Genomic DNA, 12,882 nt, shown 5'->3' on the forward strand with positions numbered 1-12,882 from the left:
CATTCTCTTCTTCCCGTCCTCTCTCCTTCTTACATAGCATCTCCATGGGACTGGAGTCACTGGGACACTGACACTTTCCAGAGCAATACAAGACAGTTCAGTCTTACAACCTTGTGATCATTACAAACCAAAACACTGTGCCCAAAATGGCAGTTCCTTCCATCTCTGTTGTTCACTGCAGTGATGAACCAGATATTCCACTGTGACTGCTGAATTATACATAAAGGGCAGAGATCTATTCAAAAGGCGCACGCACAAACAGTACCTCACGTGTACCTGCTCGTCGAACATCTAATTCCAAAATCCTGGGCATTCGGAGTTCGCTACACTAAACTCAGCAAAAAAAAGAAACGTCCCTTTTTCAGGACCCTGTCTTTCAAAGATAATTCGTAAAAATCCAAATAACTTCACAGATCTTCATTGTAAAGGGTTTAAACACTGTTTCCCATGCTTGTTCAATAAACCATAAACATTGAATGAACATGCACCTGTGGAATGATCGTTAAGACACTTAACACCTTCAGACAGTAGGCAATTAAGGTCACAATTATGAAAACTTAGGACACTAAAGAGGCCTTTCTACTGACTCTGAAAAACGCCAAAAGAAAGATTCCCAGGGTCCCTGCTCATCTGCGTGAACGTGCCTTAGGCATGCTGCAAGGAGGCATGAAGACTGCAGATGTGGCCAGGGCAATAAGTTGCAATGTCCATACTACGAGGCACCTAAGACAGCGCCACAGAGAGACAGGACGGACAGCTGATCGTCCTCGCAGTGGCAGACCATGTGTAACAACACCGGCACAGGATCGGTACATCCGAACATCACACCTGGTACAGGATGGCAACAACCACTGCCCAAGTTACACCAGGAACGCACAATCCCTCCATCAGTGCTCAGACTGTCCACAATAGGCTGAGAGAGGCTGGACTGAGGGCTTGTAGGCCTGTTGTAAGGCAGGTCCTCACCAGACATCACCGGCAACAACGTCGCCTGTGGGCACAAACCCACTGTCGCTGGACCAGACAGGACTCGCGGGTTTTGTCTCACCGGATTCACGTATATCGGTGAAGAATGAGCGTTACACCGAGGCCTGTACTCTGGAGCGGGATCGATTTGGAGGTGGAGGGTCTGTCATGGTCTGGGGTGGTGTGTCACAGCATCGTCGGGCTGAGCTTGTTGTCGTTGCAGGCAATCTCAACGCTGTGCATTACAGGGAAGACATCCGCCTCCCTCATGTGTTACCCTTCCTGCAGGCTCATCCTGACATGACCCTCCAGCATGACAATGCCACCAGCCATACTGCTCGTTCTGTGCGTGATTTCCTGCAAGACAGGAATGTCAGTGTTCTGCCATGGCCAGCGAAGAGCCCGGATCTCAATCACATTGAGCACGTCTGGGGCCTGTTGGATCAGAGGGTGAGGGCTAGGGCCATTCCCCCCCAGAAATATTTGGACTCATTGTTATTCACTGTGTATTTATTCCTTGTCACTTTTTATTTTACTCTGCATTGTTGAAAAAGGACCCAGAAGTAAGTATTTTACGGTTTGTCTACACTGGTTGTTTATGAAGCATGTGAAAAATACAATTTGATTTGAGCTGTATGCTGAAAATGCAGTAACTTAAAACTGATGATTAAACAAACCAAAACTAAGTGCAACATGCATGGTTCAACCATAAATATGATTACATCTGTTGATTTGTCAGGGAAAGTACCCGGAAATTCCAGTCCACCAAAAACTATCTACCCTGACATTAAGATCATTCACTGGCTTCCAGTTGAAGCTCACATCCGCTACAAGACCATGGTGCTTGCCTACGGAGCTGTGAGGGGAACGGCACCTCAGTACCTCCAGGCTCTGATCAGGCCCTACACCCAAACAAGGGCACTGCGTTCATCCACCTCTGGCCTGCTTGCCTCCCTACCACTGAGGAAGTACAGTTCCCGCGCAGCCCAGTCAAAACTGTTTGCTGCTCTGGCCCCCAATGGTGGAACAAACTCCCTCACGACGCCAGGACAGCGGAGTCAATCACCACCTTCCGGAGACACCTGAAACCCCACCTCTTTCAGGAATACCTAGGATAGGATAAAGTAATCCTTCTCACCCCCCCCCCCCCCTTAAAAGATTTAGATGCACTATTGTAAAGTGGCTGTTCCACTGGATGTCTTAAGGTGAACGCACCAATTTGTAAGTCGCTCTGGATAAGAGCGTCTGCTAAATGACTTAAATGTAAATGTAAAAGATCAGTGGCTCACCCAATCACACCTCAGCGTTTCACCCACTTCCTGGTTGTGAGAGGAATATTCTCTATCAGATATGAATCTTGTGGTGAATATGTATTAAACATTTGATTGAGAGTTGTTGAGTTGACAAGAAAAACTGTGCCATAAACTAAATGATCATTGATATAAAATATATACTTTATTATATTGATATGACAAAAAAAATTGAAATTATTTACGTGATGTGTTTGGATAGACATTTTACATACAAAATTGAATATAGAAACAAAATCATGATTACATCAAAATATGGCTTCTCATTTAGCAGCAAATTAATAACACTATCACTGTCGCTCTAAAGCGACATTTCAACAGAAGACGATAGCATGACGTAAAAATATGTACGTAAACATTCAGGTTGGGCAGGTTTGTTATTGTTAGCAGAAAGGTCATGGGGATTGGTCAGGGTTGAGAGGTTAGAGGTGAAATGTGAGATTCATGCGCTCTCCTGCATTAATGCGTACTACCCGGGTCTGTTGCTGTGAGTCCTGCGTTCCTGCAGTAATTTTATAGGTACCTGGAGACACCTCAATGTGGAAATCCTCAGGTGATGACTGTGCCTGTAGAAACACAGGCATAGCTTAGTATCTCAACCACAGGAGTATGACAAGAAACACCATTTCAAATATACAATATGGCTTTATGACAGCTTGTTGCACTGAAAGGCTGTAACTTTGCCTCACATGTTTCCTGGTCTGCAGTGAGGTCCCTGGGTGTTGGTGAGATTGAGAATGATATCTACACACATGGGTTCTCTCATTTTCCATAGGCTCTGTCTCCGACATGTAAAAGTTCTGTAATACAAACATATTTATCTAGCATTGACAAAAGCATGCACAAAGTAAGGGCAGTAGAATTGGTTTGGAGTACATACCTTGCATTGATATGTTGTCTGTGCCATGAATTCAGCTATGGTCTCAAAAGCATCATCCAGGCTGGTGTGGGCTGAGTCTCCCTGAACCTGAATATGGACAGTTGGACATCAAAGTGGCAATCAGCAGTAGAAACAATAACAAAGAGCTATAGATGCAAGGACTCACCACTGATGCTACCAAATGTATAGTTTAACCATGTTGAGTCTATACAGTGTTTTAGATTGACTTTGTTTACAAACATTGGAGTTAAACTAACTTATATTATAAGGGGCAGCAGGTAGCCCAGTGGTTAGAGCATTGGGCCAGTAACCAAAAGGTTGTTAGATCGAATCCCTGAGCTGACAAGGTCAAAATCTGTTGTTCTGCCCATGAACAAGGCAGTTAACCCACTGTTCATAATTCTTCATTGTAAATAAGAATGTTGTTAACTGACTTGCCTAGTTAAATAAATAAAATACAAATATATTTTGGGTTCTGATAGGGTACAACAGTTGAACTAAGCTCAAATAAAGTGGGAATATGTCACTTTTGGGGCAACCCAGCCAAATTCAAAATAGAAATGTGAGTTATAGATCTAACATTTACTTGAAAGCAAGTCAAAGAAGCAGTAGATCTGTTCTATGTGCGCTATTTCTAAGCGTCCCGTTCTAAAATGTTTTGTACACCAGCTTCAAACAGCTGAAAATACAATATTTTTGAGTTATGGAAAATATATTTCACAGCGGTTTAGATGGTACAATGATTCGCTACACTCTATCAGCTTATTTTGTCACAAACTGAAATTAGGCAAACAATTAGTTTTAGCAACCAGGAAAAGGCGGATCAATTTCTGCATATTGCAACTTTAAATTATATTCTTCAAGAATCAAAGGGGTACATATCCTTAATTTATTTGTCAAAAAATGGATGTAGCAATTGCATGAGAAAATGAGATAAGTTCCCAAAATGCCCCAGGGCTTCACATATTACAAAGAAACCAGAGAAAACAAGATAGCTGACATAAAGACTGCACGGCTCCATGAGCGCAATAATACAATTATTGTGGATAGTCAGATTAATATAATAGTTCGTTTAAAACGTTTACATGCATACTTTGCATGAATAACGATGTCCCTAATAAATACATGGGACATCTGAAATCTGGCTACTGATGGGTCTTTTTATAAATGCAGAAAATCGCCAACAAAACAAACGTTCTACCACAGTGACCATGTTATTTTTACTAAGACTATCTGATTCCGAGTTCGGACAAATAAAGTTTGCATGTGAGAACCATTTTTTAAATGCATACTTTCAGTGAGCTCACTCCACTCGCACAGAATGGGAAGTTTGCGCTGAAGGAGCTAGCATATGCGCATATCAAATATTCACGGCTGGCGTCGACTAAAGTGTTGAGATGTCCTAATACTTCGAAAGATTAAAATACCAGGTTTGCTGTGCAATCTGCGTATGCTTACTTCGATTATGACTTTACGCCCATTAAGATAAACATAGGTGTTTGCATGACTAACGCCATATTCGGCCATAAATGTAATATCGAATTAATAGTGTTGTGCATGTAAATGTACTCAATTACACATAGGCCTACCTCCTCACTCCCGGCGTTGTCATCCTTTGGTGTTGTACTGGGATACGGATTCGCACTAGACCAGTCTACACTCCGTCTCGAGGCTCGCTCCAGTACTTCCAGGCCGAGTCTGGCGGAGCGGAGCAGGGATAACTCCATCTGCCAGGCGTGCCTCGCTATAGAAAACAACACCGCGGGTCAACTATCTACTGTACCCAACCCACCGGCAAACAACCCTCTTATGACAAGAAAAATATTGTAGAATAACGTAAACATAACGCTGACGTCACAATCTCCCTTGCTTTGGGCGCGCAGATTTGACAGAGCACGAGCAGCAACGCAACAGGCAGTGAGCGCCCGAGTTGATCTCTAATTTCGAGAATATATTGAACACGAATTCCCATTCAATTAAAATAATTTGTGTGGACGAGAAACAATGTATTCACAGAAAGCTACTTACCTGAATATGTACGCGTTTAAATAACTTTTGCGCGCACTAAACTTGCTATAAAGATTGTCGTCACATTTCCGGTGTAGGGCGCCGCCTTTATAATCTGGATTGACTAGATCCCGCTCCGTCTCTCGCCAAATTAATATTTTTTTTCTGGCACAAGTGTCAAAATATTTAATTAATTCAAATATATTATTGAAAAATGGGCATTGCTCATGGCCCGAATCAATATGCTGTGAAATGGTTAGAGCGTCTGCTAAATGACTTAAATGTAAATGTTAAACTGCCGGATGTAATCATGTCTTGATTAAAAAGTTTTTCCATTAGTGACTCTTTTAGGTTGTTTTGGTAATGTAACAGACATCAAAAACCAAAACTACGAATGTACACCTACTTCATTATAACAGAAAATTCAGGTGATTAAAACAACTTCAGTCATGACCTGCAAACTGTATTTGACTCACCGTGGTCACAAACCTGGTCCTGCAAAACTATTTGTACAGGTTGACCTAGCCAAACACTGACACCTCATGCATTCTATTATCCTGGCAGTTATTTGGTGGATTCAAGGTAACTTGTAGATCAGCGATTCTGTCCGGGCCAATTGCAACGTGGGGCGGCAGGGTAGCCTAGTGGTTAGAGCATTGGACTAGTAACCGAAAGGTTGCAAGTTCAAATCCCTGAGCTGACAAGGTACAAAATCTGTCGTTCTGCCCTTGAACAGGCAGTTAACCCACTGTTCCTAGGCAGTCATTGAAAATAAGAATTTGTTCTTAACTGACTTGCCTAGTAAAATAAAGGTAAAACAAAAAAATGTCTCAAACACACCTTGATTAGCCAAATCAGATGTGTACATGCTGGTTGGAACTAGTCTCCACACCCTGTAACTACAAGGACCAAGGTTGTTGACAAATGCATTCTTCTATGCAGCAAATCAATCCATTCTGTTCCTTTGACATATTTTACCCAACAATGTGTGAGCTAAACTTCAGGCAACATTTACATCTTCGACAGACCACAAGACAAGTCAATCCATTTATACAGTTTATTTGAAAACCATTGACAGGAGCTTATGCCATCAGCACACAAGCTCCTCCCACTGCCTTGATCTTCTCCTCCGCCCGTCGGCTGAAGAACTTTGCCTTGACGATCACAGGCTGCTTGGGCAGCTTGCCTTTGCCCAGCACTTTGAAGTAGCCCTGTGGGGAGTGACAGAACCAACATTAACCAACACATCTACACACTTTTTTTTGGCCTACCTTCCCACAGTCTGTCCTACATGCCATTGCCATGTAGTTACTCAAATTTAATCTGCAAAACGAGTGACCCCAAAATGACAGGCAGCAGATCTTGAAGACATACATGGCTTAAATTACCAGTACCACCAGTTTGGCCTATAAACTAATAGGACCCCTCTGGAAAGATGACTCACGAAAACTATGGCGTTCTCTGTTTAGCTCTACGACCACCACAAGAGTCACGGGACTCATCTGAAGTTGGTACTGCTGATCTAACTTCGGTCTGTAGCATCCAAACCGTTTGGGCTGCACAGTAACATGACCCCACCATCGAAAGGTGACACTCTCACAAACGCATACATATCGGTTGTTTTTCTCTAGAACGTCCACAAGCCTCATTTGAAGTTACCCCGGTACTAGTTACATTTATGGAAGTACTTTAGTGCAATGTTCCCTCTGTGGAATGATGGCAGCATTCGCGCGAAACTGAAACCACGAACCACTGCTTTTAATCAGGGCAAGGTGACCGGAAACATAACCGAATACAAACAGTGTAGCTATTCCCTCCGCAAGGCAATCAAACAAGCTAAGTGTCAATATAGAGACAAAGTAGAGTCGCAATTCAACGGCTCAGACACGAGAGGAGAGGGTAGTAAGTTTTAAGTTCCTCGGCTTACACATCACGGACAAACTGAATTGATCCATCCACACAGACAGAGTGGTGAAGAAGGCCGAAGAAAATTTGGCTTGTCACCAAAAGCGCTCAAACTTTTACAGATGCACAATCGAGAGCATCCTGTCGGGCTGTATCACTGCCTGGTACGGCAACTAAAATGTATCACTAGCCACTTTAAACAATGCAACTTAATAGAATGTTTACATACCCTACATTACTCATCTCATATGTATATACTGTACTCGATACCATCTACTGCATCTCGCTTATGCCGTTCTGTACCATCACGCATTCATATATCTTTATGTACATATTCTTTATCCCTTTACACGTGTGTACAAGGTAGTTGTGAAATTGTTAGGTTAGATTACTCGTTGGTTATTACTGCATTGTCGGAACTAGAAGCACAAGCATTTCGCTACACTCGCATTAACATCTGCTAACCATGTGTATGTGACAAATAAAATTTGATTTGAAGCTGCGCGTCTGCTCAGCTCCCCCAGGACTGCCAGCAGAAGAAATGTCAGTCTGTGCAGAGAAGCACGAGATTTTCTAGAGTTTACCCCATTATTTAACACCATCAACGTTTCCCTTTAATTCAAATTAACACAATATTAGCCATTCAATGCAACATACCGAAACAAAACTAACTATGTAGTGGCAAGGGTAGCTTTTGTTGTAGGCAGAATGCATCAGAGTAGGATCCTATTGCATTGATAACTCAGGCCCGTACTCTACACAGACTGGTGCTCCATAACCAATCAGAGCTGCAGTAGGCCTATTTAGACCATTGCCATATATGGATCTGTGCCACTCACTTTGAACTGGACTGTGTTTACAGCATGAGCGGTTGTGAGTAGATGCGCTTGTTGAGATCAAAGCAAGAGCTGCATGTAGCAACGTGTGCACATTTGTTCATATCCTTTGCTAGTTAGTGAGTTATTAGCCCAGTTATAGATAATTCTTAGTCAGCACTGGGGGAGTGATTGCTTACTACACTCTTTGAAAAGTGAGTCAGGTAAAATAGCTTTTTTCCCCTTCTTAAAGGGGCAGAGTTGTATTTTGAGACAGGCTTGAATAAGATAAGTAGCTAATAGACGGCAGGTAGCATAATTTGTCTGATTCTCTGTAATAAATGGTGTGGGAATAATGATGCATTTTATTTTGTAAAGTGGTTTCTTGCATTAAACACCACAATATAATTTCTCTACATTGAATACCACACATTGGCTGCTACTGTAGGCTGAGCGATACAGCCACTTCCATTTTGTTTATGGTAGGCCACTCTGGTAGGCCTGCATTATGATCAAAATAGCCACAATACCCTACTTGACCACTGTTAAAAATAACTTAACAGGTACAGCCTCATTATTCACAGTAAACACACAGAGGAAATTGCTGAATTTTCACAACTTCAGTAGAAGTTGATCAGCGGCAGAAACATCACTGTAGTGTCAGGGTTAAATATGGGTAAAAATACAACATTTTAATTTCTTAGATATCAAAACAAACTTCTTTACAATAATGATTTTTAACTATCTGTTTCGCTCTGTATGAATACGTTATTCAATGCATTTCTATGGGCTAATAGCAGTAAAGCCAAATTCAACGTCTCATTAAAAAAATTATACTTACAGCAACCAGAAAATTCCAAATCAAATAGCCAAATAATCATTGCTTTACACTAAACTTAGCACTAAACTTGCTTTAAAGATTGTCGTCACATTTGCAGCAGTGGCAACAATACAGCAGTGGTGAGCCACCACTGCTAAATGAATATAGGGGAAACACTGAACACAGCTCCTTTCACACCAATGTCAGTCGAAGATTCCGCGCCATCAAAGCCAGCATGGCTACAACAAACTAGATTTTAAAAACAAAATATTGACACCCTTGAGCAAACGGCCAGGAAGCCAATATGTTTCTCAACAACAGCAGGGGGCTGTCATCTGTTTAGGGTTCTTATTATGGACTTTTTACAGCAGTTCATTTTGAACAACCAGTTAGTACGCAAGCAAGCTTCCAACGTGCCTACATTTAAAGATAAATATTCTGTCCAATAAGAGGGTAAAGGCCAGAGCTCCGGCTCAAGCCTTGGACTAGAACAGTCTAGGCTAGTTTCAGCCGATGACTGAGGTTAGGTCAGTAAAACCTGTGCTGGGGCTCATAAAGCCATTTACTGTTGCTGAGTGCTGACTAATGGAAAATAATTTGTCCTGATTGTGGAAAAATCAACATCCTTATCAGGGGTGGCTAACCCTCCTGAAGACTACTTGAACATGTCCAGCAAGAAAAACTAATTTTAGTTTTCAGTTCACTTCATATATGGTCAATTGATTTGTAACAATGTATGATACTTGTAACGGTCCATGTGGCCGATTGACCTATGAGAGGACCAGTCGGTGAATAGGAACAGTCTTCACTCTGAGAGAACTCTAGCACACCAAGACAATGGTGTTTGTCAAGATGAGACTCTGAGTCTCTGGCTACATCACTCACTGTGTGGCATACTGAACACCACCATAGCAGTCAGCCACTAACCAGGGCCATGATTACCTTAAATCAGATATGTTAGAACAGGACTGAAGAAAAGGCCTGTAGAAAAAGCCACTACAACAACTGTTTTCCATTAACTGTATGAATCAGCAACTTCAATCTGGGACCAGACAAACTGTCCCGGTGGGAAGATACTTACAGCGCGCACAGCATCAATGATGGGAGCAGGGCCCTCGGGCTTCTTGGCGTAGTTGAGCCTGGTCTGCTCGCTCACCAGTGTCCACAGCTTGTCGAGGTTGACAGTGGGGCAATGCACCGTGTTCCTCTTGAGATGGTAGTGTCTCATACCCACCTTACCAAAGTAGCCCGGGTGGCTGTGGAGACACAGAGGAGACCAGACAAGTGATATATCAAGCATATTGTGTTACACCAATTGTTACTGGTGATAAAGCTGAAAGTAAAAAGTTCAGTCTTAGGGCCTCTACACTACATTGACGGCAAACTAGGTCCAGGAGAGATACTTGTGTAGTTTAATGAGACAGATCTAGATTCAAATCGAAGAGATCTCTTTTGGTGGTAGTATGGGGGACATCTACACCACATACACCCACCATTTGAGTGTTATAGTATAAAGACAACAGCTCTCCCACACCACATGTCCCTGTAAGAATTACCTTAGTACCAGTAAACAGCATTTTTTTTACTGTCAGCCAAATTGAAAATAAGGCTTAAAATTTCCACACATTTGAGAAAAATTGCATTAGTTAAAACCTCTTGAAGCTACGGGGCACTATTTTTATTTTTGGAAAAATAACGTTCCCAAAGTAAACAGCCTATTTCTCAGGCCCAGATGCTAGAATATGCATATAATTGACAGCTTAGGATAGAAAACACTCTAAAGTTTCCAAAACTGAAAAAATATTGTATGTGAGTATAACAGAATTGATATTGCAGGCGAAAGCCTGAGAAAAATCCAATCAGGAATTGACTCTTATTTTGAAACCTCTGTGTTCCTATGCATCCCTATTGACCATTGAAAGGGAAATCAACCAGATTCCTTTTTCTGTGGCCTTTAGATGTAGTTTCAGGCCTTTATTTTGAAGAATGAGCCTAACGTCCACATTGCGTAAGTGGTCAGTTGTTGGCTCTCAGTGTGATTTTTGCGCAAAACAGAGAGATAGCCATTTTTCCTCCCGGTCCTAGTGAAAAGCCAACTGTCCCAGTTGATATACTATCGAATAGATATTTGAAAAACACCTTGAGGATTGATTATAAAAAACGTTTGCCACGTTTGTCGATATTATGGATATAATTTGGAATTTTTGTCTGCGTTTTTTTTTGGACCGCTATTTCCGGTGGATTCCTGGGCATAACGACTCATTAAAATAATTATACTTACAGCGACCCGAAAATCAAATAGCCAAATAATCATTGGTATGACCATCTTAAAACAATTCCACATGTTAGCCAGAAATGAATAAATATATATATATTTGTAAAAAAAATATAAACATTATTTGCAGCGCTGGCAACAATATAGCAGCGGTGAGCCACCACTGCTAAATGAATATAGGAGAAACACTTTCACACCAATGTCAGTCAAAGATTCCGTGCCATCAAAGCCAGCATCAAACTTACGGAGGTATTTGGATATAAAAAATATCTTTATAGAACAAAAGGAACATTAGCTGTCTAACTGGGAGTCTCGTGAGTGAAAACATCCGAAGGTCAAAGGTAAACGATTAATTTGATTGCTTTTCTGATTTTCGTGACCAAGTTACCTGCCGCTAGGTGTACATAATGTTTTTCTAGTATATCGATAAACTTACACAAACGCTTGTATTGTTTTCGCGGTAAAGCATAATTTCAAAATCCGAGACGACAGGGTGATTAACAAAAGGCTAAGCTGTGTTTCGAGGTTAATCTTGGAACCACCCATCCCGGATCCGGGATAATTGTCATCAACTACGCTAAATAGCATAGCGCAACGGTTAAATAATCTTACTAGAAAATATTCATATTCATGAAATCACAAGTGAAATATAGCAAAACACAGCTTATATTATATATATATATATATATTATAACACACACACTTTGGTATTTACGGTATGCTAATAGCTGTACTCACACCAAATCCACCCTTAAAGTTGCACTAAACACAAATCACTTCGCCATTTCCTGGTTAATGAAAAAAAGTGCACCTAATTTCAGTTATTATGACAAAATAAGACCGTTTAGTGTAGAGAATCAGTGTACCATTTAAACTGCTGTGAAATATATTTTCCATAACCAAAAATGGTTTCTTTCATCTGATTGAAGCTGTTCTACAAAACCAAAAGACAGACACCAAAAAACAAAACTTTAAGGGAAGCATAGAAATGGCGCACAGAGAAAATAAATATTACCACTTTTTAGACTTGCTTTCCAAGTCAAAATGATAGATCTATAACCCACATTTGTATCCGAATTTGGGTCACACTGCCCAAAAAGTTACATATTGCCACTTTATAACAGTTTTCCACGATGACAATGTAATCAACAGATGAGATCTGAAGTGGTAGGACAGCAAATCCATCAGCTATGAGTACCTGACTATTGCCTTATAGCATTTAATTGTAACTTTACCAGAAGCACAAAATGAACGTGATGAGGGATGATTTCATCCCACAACCTTCAGTAATGTGAGCAAACTACTATGTGTTGGACATATAGATGTGTTGGCAACAATGTATGACACTTGTAACTGCCCATGTGGGTGACTGGCCTATAAGAAGGCCAGTCGGTGAATAGGAACAGTCTTCACTCTGAGAGAACTCTAGCACACCAAAACAACAGTGTTTGTCAAGATGAGACTCTGAGTCTCTGACAATCGCTCACTCTTAAAAAACATAGATCATGTTTTCTTACTACTGAAGCCACCAAACAATGCAGTGTAGGTTTACTGTAAGATATGCTGAATAGTGTCACACTGAACCAGACAAGGTAAAAGTGCTCTCTCTACTCACTATTTGTCAAAGTTAATTCTGTGGTGATGCATGCCACCAGCATTACCACGACCTCCAGGATGCTTCCTGTGCTTGCCTACGAAGAGAAACGACAGTTGTCACATCTTGTAAAACTTACATTATAAACACACAAGTATCACCAATGCTGACTGCTCAACTCACCGATACGACCATGTCCGTGGCTTACGTGCCCTCGGAGCTTTCTGGTCTTGGTCTTCTTAGTGGGCTGCAATACATAATTTGAGGTTAGCAAACTAGGTAACAACACAGTCATGATTGGCCCACCAGT

The 12,882-nt window shown here is 41.3% G+C and overlaps 2 protein-coding genes and 2 non-coding genes across 5 annotated transcripts; all 4 read right to left on the bottom strand.

The window, feature by feature from the left end:
• Positions 1–2,399: 2,399 nt before the first annotated feature.
• LOC115144744 (A-kinase-interacting protein 1-like) lies at positions 2,400–5,289 on the bottom strand. Of its 2 annotated transcripts, XM_029685788.2 has the most exons (5): positions 5,185–5,289; positions 4,746–4,900; positions 3,157–3,243; positions 2,966–3,076; positions 2,400–2,842 (listed from the first exon to the last, which is right to left on the bottom strand). In XM_029685788.2, the coding sequence occupies exons 2-5, from the start codon at positions 4,881–4,883 to the stop codon at positions 2,699–2,701; spliced, it is 480 nt and encodes a 159-aa protein (XP_029541648.1). In that variant the 5' UTR covers positions 4,884–4,900; positions 5,185–5,289; the 3' UTR covers positions 2,400–2,698. The 2 variants fall into 2 exon arrangements, with proteins under 2 accessions (XP_029541648.1, XP_029541647.1); XM_029685787.2 differs by lacking the exon at positions 5,185–5,289 and having other exon boundaries at positions 4,746–5,152.
• Positions 5,290–6,206: 917 nt separating this feature from the next.
• Positions 6,207–12,882, bottom strand: LOC115144743 (large ribosomal subunit protein uL15-like). Its single transcript, XM_029685786.1, has 4 exons — positions 12,756–12,882; positions 12,594–12,669; positions 9,785–9,959; positions 6,207–6,374 (listed from the first exon to the last, which is right to left on the bottom strand). The coding sequence occupies exons 1-4, from the start codon at positions 12,865–12,867 to the stop codon at positions 6,246–6,248; spliced, it is 492 nt and encodes a 163-aa protein (XP_029541646.1). The 5' UTR covers positions 12,868–12,882; the 3' UTR covers positions 6,207–6,245.
• On the bottom strand, positions 9,445–9,575 carry LOC115145552 (small nucleolar RNA SNORA3/SNORA45 family). Its single transcript, XR_003865999.1, has one exon. It is a non-coding gene; the product is annotated as a small nucleolar RNA SNORA3/SNORA45 family (small nucleolar RNA).
• On the bottom strand, positions 12,324–12,454 carry LOC115145553 (small nucleolar RNA SNORA3/SNORA45 family). Its single transcript, XR_003866000.1, has one exon. It is a non-coding gene; the product is annotated as a small nucleolar RNA SNORA3/SNORA45 family (small nucleolar RNA).

This window comes from Oncorhynchus nerka, linkage group LG17 (genome assembly GCF_034236695.1).
Source record: "Oncorhynchus nerka isolate Pitt River linkage group LG17, Oner_Uvic_2.0, whole genome shotgun sequence".
Classification (NCBI taxonomy): domain Eukaryota; kingdom Metazoa; phylum Chordata; class Actinopteri; order Salmoniformes; family Salmonidae; genus Oncorhynchus; species Oncorhynchus nerka.

Bases quoted from the DNA above. Each gene is read 5' to 3' on its own strand.
- LOC115144744 (XM_029685788.2), bottom strand. From the start codon at position 4,883: ATGGAGTTATCCCTGCTCCGCTCCGCCAGACTCGGCCTGGAAGTACTG. The intron at 3,244-4,745 runs GTAGGCCTATGT...GTCCATATTCAG, and splicing joins ACAACGCCGGGAGTGAGGAG to GTTCAGGGAGACTCAGCCCA. The intron at 2,843-2,965 runs GTGAGGCAAAGT...GTGTTTCTACAG, and splicing joins CACTGCAGACCAGGAAACAT to GCACAGTCATCACCTGAGGA.
- LOC115144743 (XM_029685786.1), bottom strand. From the start codon at position 12,867: ATGACTGTGTTGTTACCTAGTTTGCTAACCTCAAATTATGTATTGCAG. The intron at 9,960-12,593 runs GTGAGTAGAGAG...GTGTCTCCACAG, and splicing joins AGAATTAACTTTGACAAATA to CCACCCGGGCTACTTTGGTA. The intron at 6,375-9,784 runs GTAAGTATCTTC...CACTCCCCACAG, and splicing joins TCATTGATGCTGTGCGCGCT to GGCTACTTCAAAGTGCTGGG.